This window comes from Lepidochelys kempii, chromosome 12 (assembly GCF_965140285.1).
Source record: "Lepidochelys kempii isolate rLepKem1 chromosome 12, rLepKem1.hap1, whole genome shotgun sequence".
Lineage (NCBI taxonomy): Eukaryota > Metazoa > Chordata > Testudines > Cheloniidae > Lepidochelys > Lepidochelys kempii.
The window spans coordinates 41,213,941-41,239,285 of record NC_136391.1 but is presented as its reverse complement, the minus strand read 5'-3'; the positions used below and the strand labels follow the sequence as shown (position 1 = coordinate 41,239,285).

Below are 25,345 nucleotides of genomic sequence, written 5' to 3'. Positions count from 1 at the left end.
AATCTAAGTGACCTGTGCTCTATGAACAGCTGCATGCACTGACTAGCACGGAGGTCACCGACCCCGCATCCTGTGCGACTTCCCTTCATTCTGATGGGGAAGCCTTGTACCATGCCTGTGACAGCAACGAATTGTTTGCCCACTCAGCTGAAGAAAAGGTATTTACCACTGTGAATTCTAACACAGCCACCAACACGCTTTCATGGACTGTCTAGATTAGTATTTATGATCATGTTAGTTAACGCAAGTCAACTGGCAATCAATTGCCTTGAGTTACAACATGACCAAAGCTCTAGTGTAGACAAAGCCAAAGAGATGTTAGCGCCAGGAGGCCTGCGATCCCAGTAGAAAATCCATATGGATCCAAACTGCTGACTGGGAGGCATAAAGCCTGGATTTCACAGCCACTGGCTCTCTGGTTTCCTGGGAATTCTTTTCTGCCTTGCCTCTGACTTTCTTGGGAATGTGCAGTGTTTGAGGATGAGACACTCACTAAATCCACAGCACATCCTCAGCAGCAGAATATAATCAGTGGCTTAATTGGTAATGAAACTAAATAAACAAGCCAAACCTTTCAGCTGATGTATGCTAGCAGTTCACAGATAAGAGCATGGGTGGAACACAAAGGACTCATACATATCACAAAACAAATGTTAGTTAACCATAGTGGGAAAAAGAAAAGGAGGACTTGTGGCACCTTAGAGACTAACCAATTTATTAGAGCATAAGCTTTCGTGAGCTACATGCATCTGAGGAAGTGAGCTGTAGCTCACGAAAGCTTATGCTCTAATAAATTGGTTAGTCTCTAAGGTGCCACAAGTCCTCCTTTTCTTTTTGCGAATACAGACTAACACGGCTGTTACTCTGAAACCTGTCATAGTGGGAAAGATGCCCTCCGGTATGGCTTACCAGGGAAGGGGGTTTGCCTCATCTGAACAGGGAAACATACAGCACCTGTGCCTCCATGTGCATTAGTCACACCCGAGTGGGTGGCAGGAATCATGAGCTACTAGTTCTATTAGACCAAAAATCTGTTCCCCACTTCCAGACAATTGTACAACCCCGATTTCAACCATGAGATGGTGCTGGGAACAGCTCCCAGGCAGAACCTGAAGCCATGTAAAATGTTTGCTTTTCCTTTTGTTCTAAAGCAAATCTTTCCCAGCAAGACCCGTTCCGGGAACAGCTGGGTAAAAGATGCAAGGACAGTTGTGTTCTCCTGGCTTAAATGTGTTGGAATTCAATCACCGCTCGTTCATTTCCCTTTGCAGTCATGATGATTTGATCTCCAGCTTCAGTTCAGTGAAGCAGCTTTGTTGTACTCTGGGCAAAGTACTGATGGCAGCCAGAGAAAGCTTTACAGCCCAAGCCACAGAGGACACAAAGACAGACCCAGTTGTGAAGAACTTCACAAGAACCGGCCACCTTACCACCTTTTGGACTACAATGGCCTCTCAGACACTCAGAGAAACTGTCCCGAGAGACACTCCCACAAATTGGCCTAAAGACAGCAGGATGCTGTGGGAAACAAGGCCCTCCCTGACGTTACAATAGGGGTTTCAGTACAAATCAATATAAGAAGAGTGGAGAGGTGCAGATGGCACAAACAGGAAATTTCTTTTTTCCCTACCATGCTGCAGACAAGTGACCAGTGTCTGTGTGATTCTGCAGCTAGAGAGGGAGAAAGAGAAGCTAACCCCTCACTGTTAGCAGGTTATCCAGAGACTGGGGTGTTTACTACTGTTGGCAAGGAGGAAACAATAGATTGGGCAGAGAAGTTTCCTACCTAGGCCAGTCTAAAAGTATTGTTCTGCCAAGTGCAGTTCACACGTTAACCCTCAAGGAGCCCAGGAGGTAGGAAATATCCCTATTTTGAGAGAGGGAAACAGGCACAGAGGTGAAGGTCACAGAATATGAGAGTGGCATAGCTTGGATTGGAACTCAGCAGTTCCTGGTGCCCGAGCCTACGTTCAGATCTTGCCCCACCTATCTCACCCAGGCAGTGATCATTGTGCTACTCTCTTGGTAGCTGTCTTGGCTCAGACACTTCTTGGAACTGAAAGGAGCGAAGGGCTCTGCATGACAGACACAGTGTGCACGTTTAACTAGCAAATCCTTAGAAAAATAACAGACACCAAACTCAGGCAACTTGGGCACTGCACTCACCTTGAATAGCAGAAAGGTACACAAAGGAGTCCTCATGTTCCATATTTTCCAAGAAAACCTGGAGGACAAAGCACACCAGTTACCTTCTTAGGGGTGTGAGACCCATGTTCTCACCTAAGACAGCTCCAGTCCCACACACTTGGGGGTGTTATCCATACTTCCCCATTTCTCTGAGCTGACCGTACCCCTCTGAGTGAAGCCTCTGTACGTTGCGGTCAAGCTGGAGTTGCAAGCAAGGCCCTGTGAGATCTGTGGGGAAGCAGCTTTTCTCTCCATCTTGTAGGCAAGTCTGGAGCAACAAGAAATTTTGAAATTCTAAACTTTGACAGCAACTAGCTGTTCCACTGCCTCCTGACCCCAACACACGCCTCTGCAGCCAGCAGTGAGGGACCAGTACGTTGTCTGGACACTTCTGCCAGCAGTGAAATAGTAAATGCTGACAATTTAAATCATCACAACTAGGCTTGAGAGTTAGCACCCCGCTGAGATGAATGAGGACATTTACACCTCTCAGAGCTGTCATATAGGTGGATTCCCACAGCATCATGGACTGCACGTGGCCCTGGTTAAAGGGTTTGAGCCTGGGTCATGGTTGCCATAAAGGTAACACTGATTCATGAAATCTGCCAGTGAGACACTGACTCCTCAGCTGCCCATCACTACAGCAGAGACTTCCAGCTGTGGGGTGGGGAGTGGTTCAGGAATCGCCTCTGAGCCCTGCAATGCATGGAGGACAATTTGTTTCCTTAACTATTCACAGGGAGGATGCGAGGTTTTCACTTACAGAGATCCGTGGGCATTTTCCTGTTTTAACTCTGGTTCCTCTCCTTTAGCCCCAGAGAAAAATGGAAGTGACCTCTACTCCTCCCTGAACCCAGGAATAAGGGGCAGAGACGGGGCATGAGAGGCCAACATGGGAATAGTGCCTGGGGACATTAGCCGTGCTGGGTCAGAGGAACCTTGTTAATCTCATGTTAGCAGGGTCAATAACTGGGTCTACCAAATCATCACGTTTACCGCTTCATGGAGCGGGGAGGAGAGAGAACAAACCCCAACAGTTCAGGGGGGAACACAGTAAGAGTTGCTGGGGCCACGAGGACGACGAAGGCTGAGCTCTTCAGGAAAAAAACTGCCAACAAGGGACCTGCATGCTCTTCCCAGACATGTGTACGGCCAGCCTGAGTCACTCCCCCAGCGCCCACATTGTCCCAGGTGTGTTGTCATGTAATAAGTGTGAAGACAAGCCAGTAAGTGTGACACTAGGTTGAGTGGTGCATAGTGTCAGAAGGGAATCAGCACATTAAACAAACACAATCTGCAAGCAAGCTTTAGTCCTGAGTTCTGCCTACCTTGAGGAGTTTCTCCTGAGCCTTTAGTCCGTCTGGATCCCTCTGCTCTAACAAACGGGAAAGACGCCGCAGGGCAGCTGCTCGTACTGGGATTTCCGGGTCATAGGCTGATAAGAGGAGCTCCTGAAGCTGTTGTGGGGTGTGGTCTGCTGTAGGAGTCTCAACGGGGCACTCTTTCTGCACAGTGGATTCCCCATTCTTTCCTTTAGGCCTGGGGTTACTGGTCAGGCTGTTTGTGTGGCTGCAATTTTCATTACTCTGTGGCTGTCCTAGGATGAGCCCAGCTGTTTTGTTCTCAGGTCTTTCTGTGGGGTTTGTGTGGGTCTGTCCTCCTGACCTGCTTGACCCTATTTTTTCCCCCAGGGTGCTCTGGGCAGCAGTGCCTACAGTTTGGGTGGAGAAGGCTCCGTGAGTGCAGATGGTGATGCGCAGATCAGCTGCAAGCTCCTGGATGACTGGTTCAAGATGAATGCGGGAGATCTCCTCCAACAGGGGCACCAACTGCTTTAGGATGGCAAAGTCACCCGATTTCAGCTGAAAGAAAAACACAACTGTCACTGGCATGGCCTAAAATGAGAGATGCACACATGGAGTTACAGCAGCTCCTGAGAACACTCCCCTGGGCTGAGGGGCCCAGGAGAGAGCATGGTGGGAGACAGTCTGATGGAGCTGAATCTAATAAGAAACTTCAGTAACTGCACAGCACGGATGTGAGCCTGATGGATCAGATAATAGTGTGCCCCAAACTGGGAAGTGTGACCATTGGGTGGGGTGGGACAGCAGCTTTTCACATTGCCCTACCATCCTCACATGGAGATGTGACTACAGGAGGTCCAGAACACCTCATCCTTGTCTGGTCATGCAGCGTTTCAGACACAGAGATTTTGCGTATGCTGAAAGTGACCGGCAGTACGCAGTCTGACTAGTTTCTGTAAAGCCTCACTGGCTCCTTCTCCTGCGCATCCCCTACCAACACCTGCCACAGTCTGCTTGCAGTGCAGTTTAGCCATACGGCACTAGCTCTGCTGAGCGGGGGGCACTCCTCCCAAGAGGCATTTACTCAGGCCTCACGTTCACTGCAGCACGGACAAAAAGGAGCATGAAATGTGCAGGTGCAGTTGTATGAGCAGTCACTTGACGAGCGGCACACACAGATCACATGTAAAAGTGTGCACAGGTAATTAATGACCATCACAACACTCTGCAAGGCCCCGTCTTCAGCCTATGCGTCTGAGGACGGAGAGAGACGAGGGCTAGTTTCATGAGTGCAGATGGCGATTGGCAGCATGCTCCAGGTGTAGGGTGAATGCAAGTGATCTCCTGCACTTGTGCTAAGAGGGTATTTGTTCATGGTTTGAGTTAATCTTTGGTTATTTTTTTCTTGCCTAGAGGCGAGGAGCAGCTGCTGGTTCAACCTTTATGTGACTATTTTATGACAAAGGTGCCCAGATCCCAGGATTAGGAGCCTTTTGTGTATGTTGTAAATCGAAACAAGTGATTGCCTCGCCCTCCAGTATCTGCTAGGAGTCATGTGCAGGGAACCAATGTGCCTGCTAGGACTAGGCAATGAACCTGATCATTTGACAGTTCTCGAAAGCACAGCAAGTGCGTCACCTGCCCCTGAAGCCTATTCCAGAGATGAACATGAACTAGGACACAAAGCACTTTTCACAGACTGTAGATTCCCAGAGCATAAGGCCAAAAGGCACCACTGTGATCATCTCACCTGACCTCCTGTATAACACAGAGCATGGCTTCCTTGCACTAATCCCTGTTTGAACTAAAGTGTATCATTTAGAAAAAGATCCGATCTTGATTTAAAATCTGCTTCCCAGTGGATAGCTTTTTACTTGTTAAATGACACTGACAGGGTGAAAGTGCTGGGTTGTTAGGAAATACACATGAGAATTATAACATGTCTCCACTTTGGACCAATTGCCTTTGTAGTAGCCAACACCTCAACAGATCCATTGAATGGAACTCAGCAAAGGGTGAAGATGCTACTTTAGGGAGAAAATTGCTCTGTGCGTGACAAAATAAACCAAGTGGCAATTTCCTGGATTTAGCACACAGCACCGTAAAGCCTAAAAGAAACTCGGAAGGGAGAAGACTTTGGAGGGCAGGAGCAGGGGGGAGGCAGCTAAAGTCTTATATCAATCCCAAAGGATTGCAGCACATCTCCACGGACGGAGCCAATCCCGTCTCCACCACCAAAGCCAATCCCAGTGCTCCCTCTAGTCTGTCCAGGAGATGTCTGCTTGGCCTTAAAACTTTACTATCAGGTCAGGAATCCTCAAGAGGCTCAAGAAACTGATCACTCCTCAGGAGAGGAAACGTGCCCTTCCAAGACGTGTGATTGCACTCCCTAATCAACAAGCTAGCAGGAAACAGACCATCTCCAGATCTCCCAAAGAGCCTCTTGCAGCAGAGCCCATGTGCTCGGAATGCCTGTTTGGCAACAGTAAGCGTTGAGCTTTAGGACTGACCGGATGAATCAGGCTCCACAGCCCCCTTTGGAGATGGGAAAATAAATATTATCCACTTTCTTCTGGCTGGGAAACTGAGCTCCTGTGCAGTCAGGTCTCGCCCACAACACGCAACAAGAGAACACAGAAATCCAAACTCCCAGTCCCGCTGCTGAAATCACAAGACCTCAAGGTCTTCTGAATAAGGCTCCATTGTCAATGCCTGGTATTTTAGCATCTCATATGCTGGGGAGACTCGGGGAGCAGGGCTCTCGCACCTACTTTGGTTTTCACTCTCTGCTGCACCAATGACGTCCTTTCCCATTTGACAAATATTTTCTCTCGAGGTTGCAGCGATTAAGGTGCATTTTTCATTTACTTCCTTATTTAACGAGCAGCACTGATTGACCCGCCTAGCTCTGGCAAAGTGCCAGCAGGGGGAGCACAAGAGCTACAACCTCGGAAAGAACGTACAGGGCAGGGGCAGGGAGGCATGAGAGAACCACAGGGTTCAGCAACACAAGGGTAGATTATAAAGCTGTCCTCTGCACGCTCCTCCCAGACCCTGTTTTACACTGGGGAATGCACTGTGCCCAAGCTACTCAAGAGTGTCACTGGGTAGAAGTTCCCTCTGAAGCTGTAGCAATGTGTCATGTATCTGCAAGAGGCACTGCAGGGTTTTGCTAGCAGCATGTATCAGGACGTGGAAGAGGATGGAAAGAAGTTCTTGCACTGCATTTCAAAAATCAGAGAGACCAGGTGAGTCAGGTAATATATTTTACTAGAACAACTTTTGTTGGTGAGAGACAAGCATACAAGCTTATACAGAGCTCGAAAGCTTGCCCCCCTCACCAACAGAAGTTGGTCTAATAAAAGATATTACCTTACCCACACTGTCTCTCTAATGACAGGTTTCAGAGTAACAGCCGTGTTAGTCTGTATTCGCAAAAAGAAAAGGAGTACTTGTGGCACCTTAGAGACTAACCAATTTATTTGAGCATGAGCTTTGGTGAGCTACAGCTCACTTCATCGGATGCATGCCGTGGAAACTGTAGCAGACTTTATATATACACAGAGAATATGAAAAAATACCTCCTCCCACCCCACTGTCCAGTTGGTAATAGCTTATCTAAAGTGATCATCAGGTGGGCCATTTCCAGCACAAATCCAGGTTTTCTCACCCTCCACCCCCCCACACAAATTCACTCTCCTGCTGGTGATAGCCCATCCAAAGTGACAACTCTTTACACAATGTGCATGATAATAAAGTTGGGCCATTTCCTGCACAAATCCAGGTTCTCTCACCCCCCTCCCAAAAACCACACACACAAACTCACTATCCTGCTGGTAATAGCTCATCCAAAGTGACCATTCTCCCTACAATGTGCATAATTAAGGTGGGCCATTTCCAGCACAAATCCAGGTTTTCTCACGTCCTCCCCACCCCCATACACACACAAACTCACTCTCCTGCTGGTAATAGCTCATCCAAACTGACCACTCTCCAAGTTTAAATCCAAGTTAAATCAGAACATCTGGGGGGGGGAGGGGTAGGAAAAAACAAGAGGAAATAGGCTACCTTGCATAATGACTTAGCCACTCCCAGTCTCTATTTAAGCCTAAATTAATAGTATCCAATTTGCAAATGAATTCCAATTCAGCAGTTTCTCGCTGGAGTCTGGATTTGAAGTTTTTTTGTTTTAAGATAGCGACCTTCATGTCTGTGATTGCGTGACCAGAGAGATTGAAGTGTTCTCCGACTGGTTTATGAATGTTATAATTCTTGACATCTGATTTGTGTCCATTTATTCTTTTACGTAGAGACTGTCCAGTTTGACCAATGTATATGGCAGAGGGGCATTGCTGGCACATGATGGCATATATCACATTGGTGGATGTGCAGGTGAACGAGCCTCTGATAGTGTGGCTGATGTTATTAGGCCCTGTGATGGTGTCCCCTGAATAGATATGTGGGCACAATTGGCAACGGGCTTTGTTGCAAGGATAAGTTCCTGGGTTAGTGGTTCTGTTGTGTGGTATGTGATTGTTGGTGAGTATTTGCTTTAGGTTGCGGGGCTGTCTGTAGGCAAGGACTGGCCTGTCTCCCAAGATTTGTGAGAGTGTTGGGTCATCCTTTAGGATAGGTTGTAGATCCTTAATAATGCATTGGAGGGGTTTTTGTTGGGGGCTGAAGGTGACGGCTAGTGGCGTTCTGTTATTTCTTTGTTAGGCCTGTCCTGTAGTAGGTAACTTCTGGGAACTCTTCTGGCTCTATCAATCTGTTTCTTTACTTCTGCAGGTGGGTATTGTAGTTGTAAGAAAGCTTGACAGAGATCTTGTAGGTGTTTGTCTCTGTCTGAGGGGTTGGAGCAAATGCGGTTGTATCGCAGAGCTTGGCTGTAGACGATGGATTGTGTGGTGTGGTCAGGGTGAAAGCTGGAGGCATGCAGGTAGGAATAGCCGTCAGTAGGTTTCCGGTATAGGGTGGTGTTTATGTGACCATTGTTTATTAGCACTGTAGTGTCCAGGAAGTGGCATTGGCACCCTGACAGCAGGATTGTCTGGCTATGTAGACTCCCTCCTCAGGCCCTACGCTACCAGCACTCCCAGCTACCTTCGAGACACCACTGACTTCCTAGGGAAACTTCAATCCATCGGTGATCTTCCTGATAACACCATCCTGGCCACTATGGATGTAGAAGCCCTCTACACCAACATTCCACACAAAGATGGACTACAAGCCGTCAGGAACACTATCCCCGATAATGTCACGGCTAACCTGGTGGCTGAACTTTGTGACTTTGTCCTTACCCATAACTATTTCACATTTGGGGACAATGTATACCTTCAGATCAGCGGCACTGCTATGGGTACCCGCATGGCCCCACAGTATGCCAACATTTTTATGGCTGATTTAGAACAACGCTTCCTCAGCTCTCGTCCCCTAAAGCCCCTACTCTACTTGCGCTATATTGATGACATCTTCATCATCTGGACCCATGGAAAAGAAGCCCTTGAGGAATTCCACCATGATTTCAACAATTTCCATCCCACCACCAAACTCAGCCTGGTCCAGTCCACACAAGAAATCCACTTCCTGGACACTACAGTGCTAATAAACAATGGTCACATAAACACCACCCTATACCGGAAACCTACTGACGGCTATTCCTACCTACATGCCTCCAGCTTTCACCCTGACCACACCACACGATCCATCGTCTACAGCCAAGCTCTGCGATACAACCGCATTTGCTCCAACCCCTCAGACAGAGACAAACACCTACAAGATCTCTGTCAAGCTTTCTTACAACTACAATACCTACCTGCAGAAGTAAAGAAACAGATTGATAGAGCCAGAAGAGTTCCCAGAAGTTACCTACTACAGGACAGGCCTAACAAAGAAAACAACAGAACGCCACTAGCCGTCACCTTCAGCCCCCAACTAAAACCCCTCCAACGCATTATTAAGGATCTACAACCTATCCTAAAGGATGACCCAACACTCTCACAAATCTTGGGAGACAGGCCAGTCCTTGCCTACAGACAGCCCCGCAACCTGAAGCAAATACTCACCAACAACCACATACCACACAACAGAACCACTAACCCAGGAACTTATCCTTGCAACAAAGCCCGTTGCCAATTGTGCCCACATATCTATTCAGGGGACACCATCACAGGGCCTAATAACATCAGCCACACTATCAGAGGCTCGTTCACCTGCACATCCACCAATGTGATATATGCCATCATGTGCCAGCAATGCCCCTCTGCCATATACATTGGTCAAACTGGACAGTCTCTATGTAAAAGAATAAATGGACACAAATCAGATGTCAAGAATTATAACATTCATAAACCAGTCGGAGAACACTTCAATCTCTCTGGTCACGCAATCACAGACATGAAGGTCGCTATCTTAAAACAAAAAAACTTCAAATCCAGACTCCAGCGAGAAACTGCTGAATTGGAATTCATTTGCAAATTGGATACTATTAATTTAGGCTTAAATAGAGACTGGGAGTGGCTAAGTCATTATGCAAGGTAGCCTATTTCCTCTTGTGTTTTCCTACTCTCCCCCCCCCCCCAGATGTTCTGGTTTAACTTGGATTTAAACTTGGAGAGTGGTCAGTTTGGATGAGCTATTACCAGCAGGAGAGTGAGTTTGTGTGTGTATGGGGGTGGGGGGGACGTGAGAAAACCTGGATTTGTGCTGGAAATGGCCCACCTTAATTATGCACATTGTAGGGAGAATGGTCACTTTGGATGAGCTATTACCAGCAGGATAGTGAATTTGTGTGTGTGGTTTTTGGGAGGGGGGTGAGAGAACCTGGATTTGTGCAGGAAATGGCCCAACTTTATTATCATGCACATTGTGTAAAGAGTTGTCACTTTGGATGGGCTATCACCAGCAGGAGAGTGAATTTGTGTGGGGGGGGTGGAGGGTGAGAAAACCTGGATTTGTGCTGGAAATGGCCCACCTGATGATCACTTTAGATAAGCTATTACCAACTGGACAGTGGGGTGGGAGGAGGTATTTTTTCATATTCTCTGTGTATATATAAAGTCTGCTACAGTTTCCACGGCATGCATCCGATGAAGTGAGCTGTAGCTCACCAAAGCTCATGCTCAAATAAATTGGTTAGTCTCTAAGGTGCCACAAGTACTCCTTTTCTTTTTGTCTCTCTAATATCCTGGGACCGACACAGTTTCAAAATTCAATCATTAGATCTGGGAAAGCAAAGACTTGAGTAGTGAAGCTAATGGTTTGCCAGTGGTTTCAGGAGATTTTTTTTTGCACAATTGTGCAAAACACTTAATTGAAAACCAAGATAGATATCCTGTGTGATGGCCATTTGAGACAATACACTTAGCCCTGCAGGGATACAAAATTTGCAAAAATGGTCTGTGAATGCAGATATTCACAGATATAAAGCGGATATCTGTAGATTTGCAGGGGTCTAAATGTTAACCTAAATGTCTGCTGTCAACCACCATCTGCCCTGGGAAACCTCTCTCGTTCAATTGACTTGGACACATTAAGTTCCTTCCATTAATAATGGCTAACGAGCTGATATGAGCTAGTGAGAATCAGGTCTGGCTTAGGGGCCCATGTACAAGTGTGGAGCCCTGCTCCGCTACCTCATCCACCGTGGGTCAGGGGCACGGACCTACAGTGCACATTCTCTGGGTCTGAGGAGGTGTTGCTCTGCCAGAGAGAGTAGGGTAAGGGGCAGTTGATCAATGAGAAGACCCCAAAAGGAAAGCAGAAGTCTAGGTGAGAAAGCAAAACAAAGGGCAGAGTCAGCTTCTGCTCTGAATTTACACCGTGTTTGGCTGTTTTAGCTCATAGCTAGTAGAAGGGACAATGGCCCTCAGTGCTTTAGGCTCCCCTGCAACCAGAAGGGAAAGAAATCAACCGTGGCACATGCCCACCTTATGCGAGTGGAACTCTCCCAGGCAGTGGTTCAGAGGAAGGTAAAACCCTGCCAGGCCTTGGACAAAATTCCTTCCCAGCCTCACATTTAGCTGTCAGTTTAACCCCATGCGTGCAGTCAAAAAGTCAATAGTAACACCCAGTCCTACTTCTTCTTCATGTACGCATAACATGCCTCAGGTGGCACGTGACCAGGATTCATCACCAAATTTAGTCCGCTGGTTGGATCATTAGCTTCCCCCATCTGGGCTGGGCACTGATGGGGAGTGTGACGTGAACACTGATCCATGCCCCCACCCCAGTCCCACTGACAACCTAAAATGCTGGGATTTGGCAGAGTGGAGAATTTTCTTTGTCTTCCTCTTTTCAGAGTAACAGCCGTGTTAGTCTGTAGTCGCAAAAAGAAAAGGAGGACTTGTGGCACCTTAGAGACTAACCAATTTATTTGAGCATAAGCTTTCGTGAGCTACAGCTCACTTCATCGGATGCATACTGTGGAAAGTGTAGAAGATCTTATTATATGCACACAAAGCATGAAAAAATACCTCCTCCCACCCCACTCTCCTGCTGGTAATAGCTTATCTAAAGTGATCGCTCTCCTTACAATGTGTATGATAATCAAGTTGGGCCATTTCCAACACAAATCCTCTTGTGCACATGTATCATGATACAGTCATTAACCACATGATCACAGGCTACTGCTGAACATGCATAGCATCAGACAAGATTCCGCTGCTTTACACAAGTGACACCATGCACCACTTTTTCACACTTACACTAACTTCACTGCCAAGGCTGTCCAGAATGTTTTCACTGAAAGCGTCTCCTCTCCCATTAGTTATTATAGTAACTTGGTGAGCAAATAGAGACAACAAATTCCCTTTTCCATCAGCAGGTCAGCCTTCCTTTGGTATAATTCGGGAATGAGGCAGTTGACCAGAAACTGAATTTAGCTGCAAACTTAAGTGCTCAGCAAATGTTCACTATTATTCCCATGCCTGCTTAATAGGTGGGAGGATGTCCTATAAGTTTCATTTATTGTGTACTTTTCATGTAAGTGACTTTCAGGGACTGACAGGCATATACAGAGTAATGCACTTATAAGATGCTACATGTGAGCATCTCAGACTAAAAACATGAATATTTAAGGAATACAATGCGATCATGTAGAGGCTCAGATCATGCACACCTGCTGGTAGAGTCAGGGTTCTGCATGAAACTAATTGGCACTTCATGACTTGTGAGCACCCAGCCGCACAGAGTTTTTTGTATGCCATTTTCTAGATTTATTTACTTTAGAGAAAAAACACACCTCAGGAGAAGGTTGATTCTCCAGGACTTGGAAACTGCTGGCATGCAAAGTACATGTAAACTCCATAATCTGGAACTAAGTGGCAAAATATCACCAGAACAACCTGTCCCCTGGACCCTAGGAGTCCAAAGACAGGGCCCTATTCTCCCTTATGCTTTAAGAGTTGTGTAGCTAGGGAAAACATTTTCTGCCTTCCCCAGAAGCAGAGCTCCTAAGGTGCGTCCCAGAGGGGCTCCCTTCTGTGCACCTTACAAGGCGCATGCAGGATCACTATCCTCTTCGTACTTTAGCAGATTTACAGAACTAAGCTAAAGGAGAAGTGTAGTAGTTTGACTAAAAATGCACCCAGGCCATGCTCCTTCACTGGGTCTGTTCACAGATTTAGGGTTTGGTGGCTTTTTTGTTAGAAACACACCACATTGTAGAGACCTTGGTTAAATGAACAAACTGAAGGACGAAGAGGCTGAGAAATGAAGTAGGATCCAAACAGTGCAAAGACCTGCATGATGGCATGACAATGCTTCCAAAACAGGTACAAGTGTAACCTCTTTAGCAACAGGTAGACAGCTCAACTGTGACTCATCTGGTCCCTTTGTTACAACACAGCTACATCCTTTGCCACATTACACTCTAGGCCACTCCAGTTGATGCAATAGCATGAATCAATTTCTTGGCATCACTCTCAGACAAAAATTAGCAGATGTGGGGGAGAGAAAAGGGACGGGAGCATTGTAGCATCCAAACCACAGTTTAAGAGTCATCCTGGTGAAGGGAAACCATGTCTGCACCAAGGGGCAAGGCACAGGAGTGGGAAGAGTCTCTATTTTCAAAATTTCAAAATAATCTGATCTAAACTAACCATACAGTTTCAGAAATTCTAGTTTTTCCTCTCAGCCCATGCACAGGCTGCCATGCATGTTCCAGAGTAGCCTGCATTGCTGGTCAGGGGCTCCAGAGGCCCTTTCATGCATTCAGATCACAAGCGCACACCCCATTGTGTCCTGGCTTACCTGCACTGCCCCTCCTAGCATGGCAGCCACTAGTCCCATGGACATGCTCAAAGTCTGCGCTTCCACAGTGCCCTCTGAACCCTGGGCAAGACTTGCACATGCCCGCTGCAATGTAACTGCCACAAATTCCACCACCTGCCAAAGGAAGGGAGTTTAGGGAACAGAAGAAAAGGAAAGATCACATCATTCCAGTTAGAGACACAATAATCCTTCAGCCCCTAAGCCAAGCTCTCTCATCACACCCATGGGACTGCACCCCTACGGGCTGGCCCGCCGTCTGGAAGACTGGCTGCAGTGCACTACACGCTACAGGAGCCGTGGTCCTCTACCAGGGGCGCAAGAGAAAGACGTATTTACGTGGAAGCGAACTTCCGATTCTTTGTTTGGCACTCACGCAGTGCTCAGTGTTGTACCATAAACAAAAACAGACCGTTCCTGCCCCAAAGAGCTCACAGTGCCGGACAGGCTGGGAGATCAAGGGGAAAAGGAGACAGTGCAGCTTTGCTTAATTTATTTATAAACTCATTTGGTGGGCACCAGGAAGCCATAGGCGTTTGAGAGATACTTTGAGCAAATTAGAAGTGTTTCTGAAGATGTGAATCCCCAGCAGCTGCTCATATATTATGAGCTTGGCCTGTCTAATTTTCTTTGCTATGAAAAGCACCTCAGCAACATTATGCCTCGATGTTCTGGCCATTTTAATTTTAACAAGGAGACCTGGCTGTCAGCACCAGGAATGCAAGGCTGCAGCCAAACCAACAGGCCTTCCCCCTCCCTCCAGTCCTTTAAATTTGAGAAAGAAAACTGATATTTCTGAAACTTGATACTTAAAATACAACACTCACATCCCCCGCCTGAGTCATACATCGCAGGTTTTAGCCCAAAGCCTAGCTAGAAACTCCTTAAAAAGCGCACACTGACAGACTGGGCTATAAACAGCAACAGTGGCTTGGCTTCTGTCAAGGCTTTGAGTCCTTTATTCCAAGGGAAGCAGCATTTTTCTTCGTTTCTTTGCTGCAGCCCTTCACAGTCCCTGGATGACTATAATGCAGCTCATTGCATTCATTAGCAGGCCTCTCCAAGGGCAGGAGCCCTGCAAGGTTTCCAGGGATCAGTATGTTAGCAGCCCCCCAGGAACTACCCCTTTCTGACCTTAGCTGAGCACACTGCCAGTCTCTGCAGGTGACTAGGGGTTTGTGCAGAACAAAAGGGTAGGAAGTGGGCAAGGACCGAGGAGGTGCTGGGAAACAAAGGGCATTGGACTCATCAGCTGATCACTGTTGGGAGGGATGACAGAGGAGGATTAAGGGTTCAAATACATTAGGAAAAGGCTAGGGCTTGAAATATTAACTAGGTAAATACAGAATGGGTAGGAGTTACACAGTGCAAAATATTAAGAAAGGACCAGGTTTAAAATATCCTGTAAGGAACAAATAGAAAGCTCAGTAAAACAAGGTTAGATTAACACCAGCACAAATCGAAGTCATGCTGGCTAGCTACGGGGTCAAATGGCAAAGCAGGCATTCAGCATGGATCAAATATGGTCATTGAAACAATCCTCCTCTCTCCCCTTTCCTGTAGACTGTCTTTGACTGTAAGCGCTCTGCAGCATGGACTGTGCCCTTCTCCACAATCAGCACAGTGCTTGGCATCGTTTGAAGTATTCAGTGCATAAAGAATAATTGGTCTTTTCCAGAAACACACTGTAGGGTTTCCAGCCCCCAACAATTATTCTTTCTCTAGGCACATTTCATCTGTTCAAAGCACTCCCCAATTATGCAGAGTAAGACAAGGCCAGGGGATTAGACCTCACATGCTCCATGCCGAGTCTGCAGTCAAGAATAGGGTCAGACATTTTCCCCCATGGTTCACAACTCTCTGCAAGAAGGTTTAAAAACACACACACATTTCTTGCCCGACTGGTTTTGGCCTTCTCCATTTTGCAGCCCAAAGGTTTGATCTTCTCTTAGCTTCCTGCATTTCTAATGAGGCTTGACATTAACATGGCTCTTCTGCTCACTCCTTTGTTTGTCCACAAGCAGCACTGATGCAGCACAGCTCTGTGAGGAGGCTCATTTAACTGTTGGTGCAGAGCCAGCACGGAGCACCCGAGCGTTGGTTTGTGTTGGGCATGGAAGACTACTGGCTATTCCTATGTCATGCAGGGCTTTCAATTCAGAGTAATGTTCTTTGGGGTAGCTCCCATTTTGGGCCCCACAGCAATAGGGCAGAGGGTATCTGGTCACCACATTTCCACCAGTTGGGGGCTCCTTCCACCCACTTGCAGCAGCTCAGGCCACCTCTGCAGCTTGGGTAACATGGGAGCGTCTGAATTCTCCCAGCGTTATTCAAACTGCGAACAGAAGGCCAGCTGGCTCTGGGAACGAGGGGCTGGGGGACAATATTGGCACTCTTATTAGCCCAGAAGAAGGTGCTGTTGGAAATGGTGCAGGAGCACCAAGTACGGCAAGGCCCGCGAGACCAGTGGTTCTCAGCCTGGGGTCCGCGGACGATGGCCAAAATGTCCGAAGGGGCCCACACCTCCAGTCCCAATTTTTTAGGGGTCCACAAACGAAAAAAAGGTTGAGAACCTCTGCTCTCGATACTCAGCCCCCGCCTCTTCCGCCAGGGTGCCCACCCGTGCACGGTGCAGCAGTGCTGGCTGGGGGAAGCTCAGAGCTATTGCGGCCTCCTTTTCCCAAGCAGAAATCTTTGAGGTTTCAGGCGGAGATTCTCCCCTGCAGTCACAGAAGGAAACGCCCCTCCTCACTGCACCCTCACCTCAGTGCGTGAGATTCAGTCAACAGAAGGCAGCAGCCACGTCTGACTTCACGTCAGACTTGCAGAAGGGGTTCAGCCAAGACATATACAGGACCCACCTCAGGGTCGTTCTGTGAGCCTCAGGTTGGATGGCATTGGCCATATGCAGTGCTGCTGCCAGTGCCATGCCAATGGGCTCTGCCATGACCTACCTGTACAATGTCTGTGAACACGGTGTCTGAGACGCGCTCACACAGCATGGCCACCAGCTGCAAAACAAGCAGCTGCTTCTTCTGCCCCACGAGATGCTGACTGCGGTATTGCTCCAGCTCCACCAGACTCTCACAGGAGAGAGGATCGTCATCCAAGCCGGCCTCATCGTTTGCAGCCATGTGAGTCAGCTCCTGCCAGGGAGGGGAGTGCACGGCCGTCAGAAAGAAAGCTAAATACAGGAAACTGGTTTGAGGGCACACAGGTGGGGGCACCCAGCGGGCAACCTGCCAGCAGCTAACATCCAAGAACAAGGTCAGATTTGAACAGCAGGGCAGTATCACAGAGCAGTCTGTTCTACTAAAGTAGCTGCTCGGCCTCAACCCTGTGCTGCCATCCTCACCTTAGCCCAGAATCTTCACTCCAGGTGCAAGAAGGCAGGGTTGTTCTGCACTGAGGCCTTGGGGGTTCTTCTCCAGCCATTTTCCCAAAGCCCAAGCTTTCCAAAAGGATCTCATGCTAGTTCTGTTATCCAGGCCCGGGATCTCCCACCCCTCTCCTCATACTGCCACCACCGGCCCCAAATGCTGCAGGTGACCTCCTCACACGTATCAGGTGCAGGAACACTAAAAGCTTCCCTCTAAGGACAGTCACTTTAGGGCTGTAAATCTGCCAGGGCCTTGCTTGCCCATTTGCTTTGGCACTGGCCTCAGATACACCAGAGACCCTTTGACCTCTAGGCAAACTAGATTTTAACTGTATATTTCCTGATTTATAAAATGAACAGGAACATCGGCTGAACACATTGAGAAGAGCTTTGTGGTGGCGGGCTGTGGTGCCCAGGCACCCCGCTTGCTTAGCACAGAAGTGCACCTATGCTGCCCGTGCCCCTTCCCAGCCATACACAGGATGAGCTCTTCTGGTGGCCATTGAAAGAAGCCCAGCAAAGGAGCGCAGCACTCTGTGCACAGCAGAAGGGCCATAACACCATGGCACCAACCCCAAAGGGGGCGAGCAAGACACAGATTATACACTCTGACTGGCAGCAAAGGAGAGCAAAGCATGGCCCAGGCCTAGCAAACACTGAGGAGGGACCATGGCAGTGATTAGTCTGGATACGAAGCTGCAGGAAGAAAAGGAAACGCGAGGCGGGGAGCTGGGGAAGTGCCTTTCCTTCTCGAAAGCCAAGGAAGTGGCAGTCTGCAAAGGTAGGGATTATTCACAGCTTAAAACCCACCATTAAACTTCAGACATGTTCCCGTTGTCAGAACAAGGGTTAACGCTTTCACACAGACTGAGGACTCCATGCGCCCCCTCAGGGCTTGGCGCTGGAACTGTCGGGAGATACAGCTACCCTATACCTGTAGCGGCTCTTTACCCACCACTCCCAGGAGATTTAAGTGGAACTTCCCCCTTCTCCCAGTACCCTCCCCACATGCAGCATGGGAAAGTTAACCCTCTGGAAATGCAAGGCACTTCCTGGACCCTTGCACCCAGCAGAGGCCAGGCTGCTAACAGACTGTACCTTCTTACCTTTAAGCAGCAGATGAAGAAGTCTCCAGCTAAGCCGCTCTTCTGGCAGTGAGTCAACAGGGCCACCAACTGCTCCATCTGCCACTGCTCCGAGGAGACCTTCTGGTAGAGTTCCTCCTCCTCATCGCTGAAATGCAGCCAACGTTTCACCCGACAGGAACCCACCCAGAGTCTCTTTGGCACTGGTTTTTGAACTACCCCTGGAAAGAGCATTTCCCTGGCACATTTCATCCCCAAGTGCTGTAGGTATTTCCAGAACACTTCCAAGGGTCTTCCTTTCATCTCCCCATTAAGATGCAGCAGCCAGCACACAGCAGCGCTACACCCCAGTTTGTGATAGGAAGCAGAGAACACCGTATCCAACAGAAATGGCAGGGAAACTTTTACAGAGACAATGTTATCCGAAGATGGAATTTGGCCTGGGCACCAGGACTACAGTCCCTATTCATGCAAAAACCATGCAGGGCTCTAATGGTCAACGGTGGCCCCTGCTGCCTAGCCCATTCTTGGTGCTGCTTAAGCTAGTCAGGGATCAGAAATCTGGTTTTAAGACTCAAACGAGCATGAAAATCACTCCCAACCCCAGTGGGAGAGACCACAGGCGGCTGAAGGTGTGCCAGCAACAGGATGGTCTGTCTGCCTTCTCTTTGGTCAACAGCATTATATGACCTCTCTTCCAGAAGAATCTCTAATCTGTTGCTGTATGCCAGAGCCTTGTCCATGTTCCTGTGAGGGAGAGTGCTGGGGTGTGAACCCATGTTCCAGATCCAGCAGGTAACTCCAGCAAGCTAAGCTCTCCTACCGACATCAGGAAGAGTTCTCAGTTGTATTTAGTATCTACCTCAGTATAAGATCCACTCCTTCCCATCCTGAATTGGCACCCTTGCTATCTCATCCAGGTTTATAATGTGGTTTCAAGCTGTAATGAGCCAAGCCTTTGGTGAGGAGTGCTTTCCATGCAACAGAATCAACGTGAAGTCCCAAAAGCCCAAGGGACTTCTGGCTTATCTGTCCAGCTTTATGTCTCAGTGTTTCCCATGCCCTCCTACCCCACCTGTCACTCCAGGTCAGGGAAAGCTGGGGCAGCGTTTACACTGTTTCATCACTTCCAGGTTACAGCAACACCCTGTGCTGCACTCCCTGAAAGGGGACGGACGGACAGACGGTGGCTGATGAAATATCATTCAGTCTGGGGATGAAGTTGAAATGGCGGAGCATTCAGTTCACTAATTACCCTATATTCATTGCAGGGATGACCAGGGTGGAATCTATGCACACAAAATATTTAGCACATACATAACTCCTCTGTGAAGAGCTGGATGAGCATTAATTAATGAATGCAGCAGCCCTACACTTGTTTTCCCAGCATAAATGAGGGAAATAGATACACTGAGGGGAAGCGAGGCTGTGTCAACATGCAGAGTTGCACTAGTTTAACTTAAGCAGTGATTTTACATTGATTTAGTTAAACCAGTGCAAACCCCTGTGTGACACTTATTTTAATTCTAATTAGGTTCATTCAAGTTGAAGGCACAGGTTTAAACTATACTGGAATAAGAACAGCCATGTGGGGTTCTGCACCAGTTTAACTAAATGGATGCAAGTCTGTGTGCAGACAACTCCAAACTTGACCACCCAGCAGGCCAGTGACAAAGCAGGAGTTCCTGGCTCAGCCCTGGCGTTTTCCACCAGGTAATGCTGGCTCATCGATACATGCCCCAAGCAAAAACTATTTCTTTTAAAACTGAGTGTACTGCTGGTGATGGGCTCTGTCCGGATAGTGCTGGAGCCTGCAGTCTTCCATTTACCCTCAGAGCAAACAGACCACGGGCAATGGCCGTGTAACGTCAGGCACCAACGTGCCTGACCCCTATCCTGGAGGGACCATCTCCAGGAGCACCGGGGGTGTTCGGTCACTATGGCTCATTCAGTCAGTCAAAAGAGGCTGTTAACAAGGGGGTCAATTAATACCATGCTGATGGTGACAGATGTCCACTCCATGCATTTCACACATGCAACCAATCAGCCATTAGCCGTGATTACGTCAGACACTACCAGTCTGGTCAGAATTTGAACCAGTGGTTCAGGAGTGAAAGACCATTTCCTATTCTCAGTCCCCTGAGCCATCCAGCCTCAAGACAAAGGGTTCCCAAGAAGAAATTAATAATGCTAATAAAAGCCAAACATGAATTTTATTACTGGTTTTGTAGGTGTATCAGGGCTAAAAGTCTGCTCCAGCTTCACACCTCGTTGCTCCAGCAATGTTTGGCTCCATTTGCCTGTAAAGTTCAGGCCATCGGTGAAGTTTCACCTGCTAGAGTCTGGCACTCAGCCCAAGCCAACTGTCTATCCCTGTCTAGTGGTGACAATCCACAGGGACTACAGCATCCCCCACCACATCTTGAAACCCTCCCCCGTGCCCCACTTTCATATGCTGCACACGTTGCGGAACTTTGCATGGGCACCCCTTACTGGCTGAGCCATAAAAGAGCCCAAGGTGTTGAATGACGACAGTTCCCCCACACCCACAGGCAGTGGGTGCAAGGCTGCTAACACAGGGTGTCATAATGTAGACTCTTACCTGATGGTCTCTTTGACAGTGATCATGGCACCACCTTCACCAGCTACTTGAAACTGGCACAGCGGATGGAGAAACTGCATGGTTCTACCCAGTCCTGCAAATCCTTCCAGCATGGAGAGCGCCACCTCTCTCTCTGACTTCTCCAAGACCCATAATAAAATCTCCTGGCATGGTGAGCTGTCAAGAAAGAGAGGCCATGACAGAGTCCATTTTCTACCATTGGCATGTTGCCCTGTAACAGACACATGGGGCAATGTAACAATGATGTTTGTGAGCTCCAATACACAACACACACCATCAGAGGGAGCTGGTGGCACTGGGAAGATGGCAGGTGACCACAGACACACCTTGGAAGGTTCCCTATGTGCAGTCTCACAGATACAGTAAATCCCAGGGAGGTGACAGTTATTTATGTGAGCTTATAAGGCAGCTGCAATGATTCATTGGGCCTGAAGACTGCCTGCAGTCACACTCCATGCACAGAGCTGTTTCTGCGCCAAGGCATCGGAGGAGGAGGAAATTGGGAAGAGAGTGAAGTGAAGTGAGCTGTAGCTCACGAAAGCTTATGCTCCAATAAATTGGTTAGTCTCTAAGGGCCACAAGTCCTCCTTTTCTTCTTGCGAATACAGACTAACACGGCTACTACGCTGAAACCTGTCATATAGCCTATAAACTCAGCAACAATTGGATGAGCTCCAGCAGCTGTTTCATGAAGGTGCCAAATTCTGAAAGATTGACCAGTGCTGGGCAGCTGCAGTTCAGTTACCCTTGCTGAATTCTTGGAAAGATACAGCACCCTGGTAGCCCCACTCTCCCTGCAGCTGGTTTAGTTTGTTGTTTTCATTCTTTTAAGGAGGTTCCCCTGCACCTCTGAAATTATTAATGTCGTCTTTCTGATGGCAAAGGCTGTGTCTCCACAGAGCTTTTCGTCAAAGCCCTTGTGCCTCTACTGATATTCGGAATGGTGGAAAGGCTTTGAGTAAACCTCCTGGTAACATCGTTGTCAAACTGTTGTCCAACCCTTCTCAAAGCAGGCTGGGAGGAAAGTGGCAAAAACACCAACAGCTGGTCTGCACTCGTGTGCCACACGACTGGTGCTACTCCAGGGGTGGGAGAACTGAACGAAGGGCTCAGTGTAAACAAAGGTTCAATGGCCAGGAGAGGAGCAGGTCCTGTGCACCTCTGGGAAAAAGGGAATCAGCTCAAACGGGAAAGAAATGACCTTTACTCCAAACAGCCAGTGGAGCACAAGGACATTCAGGTCCATATACTGGAATTTATTTAAAGTTTTCCCCCGTCCTTAAATTCCACCTGCACACAAAACACCCTTCCCCGCCAAGCCCCTCGCCTCACACGCACACAGGGCTTTCTGCTGTCCCTGGGCAACCACGATCCCTCCTTCCTAGTCAGTTTCACATAGGCCAGACAGTGAACTAATTATACCCCCCAGTAATGGGGGATTCCCAGCACCCTGTAGGTAGACTTGTCACCACCTCAAAGTACTAGTTTCCAACCTAGCAGGAACCAAGTCAAGCACTATATCTTCCCACACCAAGTTGGGGGGTGGTTCTGGTCTGCTGTGAGAGTCTGACATTCATAGTCAGGGCCGAGTTGGAATCTAAACTCCTTGGGGCTGCAAGCTTTGTCTTCAGCTATGTCCATACAGTGCCAAATGTAGCTCTGGTGCTCAGCACAGGAGTGTCTTCTGGACACTTGCATCTCTACCCAGCACAAGGCACAGATTTCGCGGTCTTTTACAGCTGGGCACCAAGCGGGGAGGATTCCCCCACCCCAGGATACAAAGCTTTACCACTTCACCTAGCAGAAGGGTTTTGCCACATGCCTTACCGTAAGTGTGACACGTTCTGCTTGGTGAAACAATAGAGAGAGAAAATCACTCCCAGAGCTGGCTGCAAGGATTCCAGCAACACGTCAGAGGGCTCATTCCCAACCACATACACCTACGGAGACAGAAAGGTCAAATGTCTGCCTGGAGTGCAGAGGAAGGGAAGGGTGAAAGGCACATGCATGCCTGGTAGGGACTGACTTCTGAATGTACACTGTGCAGGTTACTGCTCCCAGCCCTTCCAATTCTGAGTCCATATCCCTTGATCACACCAGACTCCTGTTTGCTAATAAGCACTGAAAGCAGCCTTCATCAGCACCATCTTCTCCAGAGTCATCTAGGAACTGCCAGAGCTAGCTACAGTAGGGCTTCATGCTATTCGTATATTACAGCCAGTTACTCAGGACGGCTATCACTCAGGGGTAGGGGATTAAAACTACAGACTGCAGTATTTGAAGAGACAAGTCTTTATAAACATACTGCATCCAGAGCCAAATTCCCACGGTCAAACAGATCAGTCCCTCGAAAGCGAAGGCTGGAAGGCAGCTGGGTTGCTATGTGCGGAGTGAGATATCCAAGGAGAAGGCAGAGGACCCCCGACTCAGGCTGCTGACAGGCAGCACTTAGAGGAGACTTCAGAGTGACACTTTCTCCTCCCTCCCTTTATTTCCAAAAGGCACCTACCCAGAGCTCTGTACCCGGATACATTTCAAAAACCATCATAACCGCCCTCAGCAACTTCTCCCCACCTCCAGACCAGTTACCAGCCACACAAATCACCCCATATCTCCCTTCCCTGCCCCAAAGCCCAGGGAGAGAGATCCTGAAAAATCTTACACTTTACAGGTTTGTTTTGAACTATTTCTCTAAAAACCCTCATAGGATGGCTACAGTTATATCAACAACTCTACAGACACCCAGTGCAGAAGGCTATAAGAAATAAAAAGCTGATTAGTTACAGTTACAATTTCAGAGTGTGTGCATTTTTTAAGGTAAATTTCCAATTAACAGGTATGTGGGTTTGTTAAAAATGTTTTTACTGGGAGGGTGCCAGGAAGAGGCAAACAAAATATCGACCCTGTTAGCAAGCTGTTTGAATGATCTTCAACTCAGCAGCTGGGACACTGTGCTGCTTGGAGGACACTGTTCCTTTAAACAAGATTATTCCTTCCAGCTCCAGATTCCCCTTTCAGCTGGAGGGCAAGCAGCAGTTCTTAGGGTTTGATCTAATCTCAGGGCTCACTTCCAAGCGTTGCTATTGCCTGTCAAATGCAACATGCCAGCCCAGAGTGAGAAAGCAGTTTAGGTGAGGAAAGAGATTATTTTGATAATATTTTGGCCTATTGTTTTGATGCAGAGAGTTTTGCCCATGCTAATGCCTGTGGAGCCGTGCTTCCTAACCAGCATCTTTGGTATACAAAGGAGCATTTCCCACTCTAGCATCAAATGATACTTGCTAGGCAAAAAACCTGCACACTTGCAAGCAGAAGTCTCCATTGTTAATCTCTCTGCTGTCAGGACTAAAGCACACTGCCACTAATGAGGGACCCACCCTCTAGGAGGTTAGTGGATCCCTCATCCCCTGCAGCTAGAATGAAGCTTTAGATGGGAGTCTAAAGTGATTCACTTTCATGTTCTTGGAACTACTTCCTCTGCAGATCTTTTTAAATAGATTTTAAGGCCAGAAGGCAGGGCTGGATTTAGGGGCAGGCAACCCAGGTGACAGCTTGGGGGGTGCTGTTTTTGTCATTAGTGGCAAAAGGGAAAATAGAACATTTAAAGTAAAATGTTTCAGGTATTCCATATGTGGCTTCATTGTGGAGGCATTTTCATAATGAACACCAGCCACAGAGCAGCCCCCTGACTGGTCTCTGCCTGCCAGCTAGTTATAACAGATCATTACTACCCAAAACACTACAACAATCACAGCGTTTAAAACAGGGGTAGGCAAACTTTTTGGCCCAAGGGCCACATCTGGGAATAGACATTGTATGGCAGTCCATGAATGCTCACAAAATTGGGGTTGAGGTGCAGGAGGGGGTGATGGCTCTGGTTGGGGGTGCAGGCTCTGGAGTGGGGCCAGAAATGAGTTCAGGGTGTGGGACGGGGCTCCTGGGTGGGGCTGGGGATGAGGGGTTTGGGATACAGGAGGATGCTCTGGGCTGGGATTGAAGGGTTCAGAGGTTGGGAGGGGGATCATGGCTGGGGCAGGAGGTTGGGGCACAGGGAGAGGCTCAGGGGTGCAGGCTCCGGGAGGCACTTTCCGCAAGCAGCTCAAGAAAGCGGCGGCATGTCCCCTCTCCGGCTCCTATGTGGAGGCACGGCCAGGAGGCACGGCACGCTGCCCCATCCGCAGGTGCCACCCTCGCAGCTCCAATTGGCCGTGGTTCTCGTCACTTCTCAGCGTGCAGAGCTGAGCCCCCTGGCTGCCCCTATGTATAGGAGCCAGGGGCCACGCTGCCGCTTCCGAGAGCCACCTGGAGCAGCCCGCAACCCTGCTCCCCGGCTGGAGCGCCAGAGCAGGGCAAGCCCCACACCCCGCTCCGCAGCGGGAGCTCAAGGGCCGGATTAAAACGGCTGGCGGGCCAGATCCGGCCTGTAGTTTGCCCACCCCTGATTTAAAAGCTCAGACTGCCAAGGCTTCTGCCAAAGATCCAATCATTAGCTTCTTGC

General features: G+C 48.4%; 1 protein-coding gene across 4 annotated transcripts in view; it reads right to left on the bottom strand.

Annotated features, from left to right (window-relative positions):
- The window catches only part of TANGO6 (transport and golgi organization 6 homolog), a 93,855-nt gene that overhangs the window by 44,483 nt on the left and 24,027 nt on the right, over positions 1-25,345 (bottom strand). For 2 of the 4 annotated variants that reach the window (XM_073308311.1, XM_073308312.2), the window contains exons 8-15: positions 22,675-22,787; positions 20,827-21,003; positions 18,246-18,372; positions 16,715-16,906; positions 13,743-13,877; positions 3,516-4,049; positions 2,352-2,455; positions 2,167-2,224 (exon numbers count right to left, since the gene is read on the bottom strand). In XM_073308311.1, coding sequence (XP_073164412.1) covers positions 2,167-2,224; positions 2,352-2,455; positions 3,516-4,049; positions 13,743-13,877; positions 16,715-16,906; positions 18,246-18,372; positions 20,827-21,003; positions 22,675-22,787 — 1,440 coding nt within the window. The remainder of the gene's footprint in view (positions 1-2,166; positions 2,225-2,351; positions 2,456-3,515; positions 4,050-13,742; positions 13,878-16,714; positions 16,907-18,245; positions 18,373-20,826; positions 21,004-22,674; positions 22,788-25,345) is intronic. The other 2 variants (XM_073308309.2, XM_073308310.2) reach the window with 2 other exon arrangements.